We start from the raw sequence: 5,159 nt of genomic DNA on the forward strand, positions 1-5,159 counted from the left end.
GGCACAACCAAAAGTTTTCTTGTTTTAGATTCTCCAGCTGCTCCAGCTGCTGCTGGTGTCCTTCCTGACGATGCTGCAACGTCATCTGGAGACGACGATGAAGATACCGAAAGCGATAGCTATGGAGAGGAGGTTGATCATTCCAGTGCTGCCACTGGTCTAGGCAAGGATCCATGAAGAGAGGAGCATGCTTCTCTCTTCTTTCCCCATCCCCTTCCCTCTTTGTTGTTTGGTTTAGTCCATGATATCCTCTGTGAACTGCCTGTGTGGTCTAGGTTAAACTTCTGGTTTTGTTGTTCGTCGTGTGGGTTGTAAAGAATGTTAAGTGAACCTGTTTTCTATGTGGGTGGAGGTTTGTAATGCATGGGTTGTGATGTCTATGATGCTGTGGTTTTATCTTTTCTGATGTAGCAGCTGAGATGTGCTTATGTTTTGAATGTTTGTGCTTGAATGTTGGTCTTAATTGAAACTATCGTGAATCTATGTGCTTTGAGTGTTGCTGTTAATTGCTATTTTCTTTTTGGTGAGCAGATAGCGACCTTGCTGTCGTGCGAAAGAAGGTTGATGACTTTTATTACAGTGTAACTAGGCTTAGGAACGATCGTTCCAAGAGGTGAGTGCAGCTGCTCAACATTTACATCATCCATGTACCCCCTGTGAACTGCCTGTGGTTTCATACCTGAACTTCTCAACTCTATGTACCTGAACTTCTTGTTTTTTGCTTCTCTGGCGCTGAACTTCTGGCCTCTTTTGTACTGTACTGCCTGTTGTGATATAGCTGAACTTCTATGCTAACATGTGTTATGAACTTCCTGAGTTCCTGCTGCTGAACTTGTTTTACTTTCTATTCGCTTGTTTTAGATCAATGATTATGATCTGAAACAAGGAGTGTGAAGCTTCTGTTCAAGAAGTCGCAATATCTTTTGGTCCTCGTGGAATGCTTACATCTAACGTGGCTGAGTGTGCACTCTATTGTCTACGTGCGAAGTACCAGGGATCGGATAAACTCATCCTGTCGTATTGGGTTTGTGTAAGTCAACCATACAGTGATTTCTTTTCTGTTTTGTTCCTTACCATTTTAGTTAAAACTTGTTCATCTCATTTTTGTATTTTTTCATATGTTGGTGTTGTCTGCATTATTTTAGGACAAGATTTTCAGAGGTCAATTTGATTCCCGTGTGAGGAAGTACTTCATGGCGAGTGGTCCAGATAGCATGGATGCACATGATTCCGTATGCAATATCTTGTTCTTTGCCTCTGTATTAGTTTTGCAGTGCGATCCACTGTGTTAATATTTGTTTTATTTTTCTTTTGTACCGTTTTGATATTAATTCTCATTTTTTAATGATTCGTGTGTTTATGATGCTTCAGGTTGTTTTCCCTACTTTTGACCCGCCTGAGCTTCCTGCTTCCATGGGTGGTGTCGGTATTCCTTGACCTGAAGAATTCAAGGTTCCAGCTTCTCGATTCCTACTATGGACCAAAAGAATGTGCGGTACGCCTGTTTCGGTAGATGACCGACAACATCAAGAGGCTTTGGAAGGATGCCAGCAACGACAGGGAGACACCCTTCAGTCCTATTAGCATCAACAATTTCCCTCTGGATTGGATTGATGTCCCCCAGCAGCAAAACAAGTATGAGTTCGACCTTTTCTCTTTATCACATCTGTTTAACTGTAGTTGTACTTAAGCTGCGACATGTTTAATTCGTTGGCTTTCTTTTTCTGTCCTAACACTATTTCTTTTACTTCGTTTGATGGCAGTATCGACTGCGGATTCTTCATGCTTACGAATGTTAATTCGTATCATGACGGGGTTCTTGCAAATTATTCCCATGAGAATATCGGGGATATCAGGAAGACATGGCTGTACTCAATCGCTTCTTCTAACCTGTTTGAGACAGACTTCCAAGCTATGTTTGGCTACTACACATGTAAGTATTTTGGAACTTGTACTGCTTACCTGCACTGCATCTTTTATTCTACCTGAACTTCATATTTTTCTCTGAACTTGGACTTCTGCTTGAGGTCTGGCTGGGCTGCTGGTTTCGGAAGGAGAGGAGCATTTTCTTTGTACATGAACTTCATTTCTATCTTTTTTAATTTTGCTTGTGTGTTTTGTTTTGCTTAAATGGACATGAGCATTTTCTTTTATAATTGAACTTCAGAGATGATGCCTTTCTATGGTTTTGTTAGCTGTACTTGAATGATTTACAGTTCATCGGTTTATCTTGAACTGTGCCTCTGGTTGTGCCTAAACTTCATTTAGTTTTTTACTGCAACTAATTTTTTTAGGTCATCTTGAGTAGTAACCATGTCACCTTTATTAGCTGGACTGCACATTGTGATGTTCCTGAACTTCAGTTGTATTTAATGGTGATGTTTTCTCTTCCTTTTTTCTTTGACAGTGGAACCGTTGGAGCTGACCGATTACCACTACTCATTCCTCGGGTCACAGGAATACTAGCCTAGGGAGGAACCGATGAGTACAGCTCCAATAGAAGATGATAGACCTCGGACCCTTATTCCTTCCAAGTTGGGGAAGCAGGCTGGTGGTATTCATGGTACTCCAAAAACCCCTTGCTACAGGAAGGCTGATGCAGTCGAAGCAGCCGAAGCAGAAGTGATTTCGTCCGATGATGATTTTGAGACGATTGCTTACCCGAAGAATGCTAAATGTGCTGCTGGTACTGTTGCTGGTAGAGGTGGGAAGAATGTTGTGATCACCAGGAGGAAACCGGCAGTTGAGTCTGGGAACATAACTTTCTCCAAGAGAGCATCAAGATTGCCTTTGAAGTGGCGTTCTCCTGTCGCTCCCCTGAAAAAATACAGTTACCCTCATCTATCCGAGGCCCGAAGTTGAAACAGTATGTGTTGAGTAAAGACGGTCTGGAGAAGCATTCTGAGTGAGTTACCCTCATTTGTCGCTCCCTTGCCTTGGAGTTGTAGTGTCTGAACTTCTGTTGTTGTATTTTCTGAACTGCCGTTGTTGTAGTATTTGAACTTCTGTTTTATGTCTCCTCTTGCCTTTTGAGTTATAGTGTCTGAACTTCTGTTTGTTGTTGTATCTGAACTTCTAATATTTTTTTTACCATCCTTTTGTATTCTGCAGGACATGCTACTGCATGTTTACCATCCCTGCGAATGTGATTAACCTCACAGGACGTGTCCTTTATACACTTTTCGGTGAAGGGCAGCAGATGGAAGGAGACATAATGGATTATCTCATAAATTTGTGGAAGGATAAGCCGGAGACCTCTGAGATATTCACTAGTGCTGACAGGGTTGTACTTAGTCCCTACTTCATACAAGTTTTAGTTCTTTGCACCCCTATCTCCTTCTTTTTGCCTTAGTTTTGTTGTAGTAGCATTTGGGAGGTGTTTTAATTGTGTTTTTGTGAATGCACAGTACTGCCTGGAGTATGATTTCTTCGGTGCAACAGTTCCAAAGTTTGATGCAAAAAAATCTGCTGGTCTCCTCCCAATGTTTGTTCGCAAGGAAGAAGACCTTCTTAACGCAAAGCTGGTTAGGTTTTCATAACTCTTGCTTTAATTTCATGTGCATCCTTTTGCTGAGTTTGTCAAGAAGTTTTTGCTCATGCCGGTTCTTCAGTACATATGCTTTTATAGTTTGTGTTCACCGGTCCTTTCATTCTTGGTAGGTTTTCTTGATTCTATTCAAGCCAATTGGCACAATGGCGCACTACAGTGTGTATGTGTTGAATAGATATCATGCGAGCATTGACATCCTTGATTCACTTCCTTACGATAATATGCAAACGTCGCAATCGAGTTTCCACGGGGACTGCCAAAATATCGTGAGTGTTTCTTAGCCTGAACCTCCTTTCACATTCTCTTGTTTGACACGAAGTTTATTATGCCTTGTGTTGACAAAATATGTTGCTGTCTCTGTTTTGGTAATACTGCTTGAGCTGACTGTCATTTAGAAGTTGAACTTCTGCTATTTTGTTTAGGTGGATCTTATGCAAGTGTCGCTTTTTTATGTACCTGAACTTAACTATTTTGGTTAACATGTTTTTGACTTCATCTAATTTTGTTATTTCCGGCAGATGAAGAGATTTGTTGGGTTGCTTGAGGAGGTGTATGGCAAGGCTGCATACAAGGCGAGCAAGCAGCCTAACTGGGTGACTATTGCAAAGAGGCCGACTTTCATCGATGTTCCGAAGCAGAAGAGTAATGATTGTGGTTTCTTTGCCGTGAAGTTCAACTCTTCGTATGATGGCGATGAGATTGTTGAAGATTTTGGTGATGTGGAAGTATGTTCTGTCTTTGTTCTTGTCTCATCATCCTTTGATTAGTCTTGTGTGTTTTTGCTGAGACGCTCCTGCTGTGGTTTTAGATATCCGTTACTAAACCATCGTTTTCACCTTTCTTTTGTTTGCAGGCTGCTGCAGATGACTGGAAGGCTGAGTTCATGCACACTCTGTTTTTTAGCGAGAAGAATGAAGTCGTGCGTTCAGAGCTCCCTAAAGAGATCCAGTCCTTTGTCCCGTGAATTCGGAGCATTAGTTTCATCTATAGATTTGATTTCGTACAGATTTTTAGGTTTGATAATGATTGGAACAATTCCGTAAAGATTTGGTTGTAAGAATGTTTTTAGTGATTTGTGTATCTATAGGTGCAGCACTATTACTTATGATATTGTGGACAAATGCATTTGGTGTGAAGAATGATTTGGCTTTGTGAATTTCAATGTACTACGTCGTTTTTCAGTATCCATGTGTTCAATGTTTTTGCCCCAACAGATGTACCTGAACTTCTGCCTCGGTTTTGGTTTAACTGCTTGATTTTTTTGTGTTGTTTATTTTCGGGCTCCCAACATATGATCGTAGACTTGAACTTCTGCTTTGAGATGTGGCTGGGCTGCTGGTTTTAGATGGAGTGGATATTTTGTGTTGTGTAATGTATTGGTAATGTTCAACCCAACCAATATGTATGCTTTTGCGTAGAATCTATATTTGTTTTTTTTGTGTTTTTTTCAAGTGCGAACGTATTTCATATGTAAATCTGTGCAGAAATATTGTTGACGTTTCTTTATCTTTTGTCGGCATTGTACATGAAATTCTGCACGTATCCAAGTAGAACTTCACATTTGAACGCGTTGTCTTAGGCTTGCTAACCTTAGTTTATGCGGTGAAAC

At 40.8% G+C, this 5,159-nt stretch overlaps 1 protein-coding gene across 1 annotated transcript; it reads left to right on the forward strand.

Moving 5' to 3' along the window:
- The first annotated feature begins 1,359 nt into the window (after positions 1-1,359).
- LOC147970795 (uncharacterized) lies at positions 1,360-4,514 on the forward strand. The gene is made up of 4 exons (XM_087522708.1): positions 1,360-1,371; positions 3,661-3,816; positions 4,069-4,275; positions 4,404-4,514. The coding sequence occupies exons 1-4, from the start codon at positions 1,360-1,362 to the stop codon at positions 4,512-4,514; spliced, it is 486 nt and encodes a 161-aa protein (XP_087378834.1).
- The last annotated feature ends 645 nt before the right edge of the window (positions 4,515-5,159 follow it).

Source organism: Triticum urartu, chromosome 5A, assembly GCF_056163025.1.
Source record: "Triticum urartu cultivar PI428250 chromosome 5A, HENAU_Tu73, whole genome shotgun sequence".
In the NCBI taxonomy this organism is placed as follows: domain Eukaryota; kingdom Viridiplantae; phylum Streptophyta; class Magnoliopsida; order Poales; family Poaceae; genus Triticum; species Triticum urartu.

Bases quoted from the DNA above. Each gene is read 5' to 3' on its own strand.
- LOC147970795 (XM_087522708.1), top strand. The intron at 3,817-4,068 runs GTGAGTGTTTCT...TATTTCCGGCAG, and splicing joins ACGGGGACTGCCAAAATATC to ATGAAGAGATTTGTTGGGTT. The intron at 4,276-4,403 runs GTATGTTCTGTC...TTTTGTTTGCAG, and splicing joins AAGATTTTGGTGATGTGGAA to GCTGCTGCAGATGACTGGAA.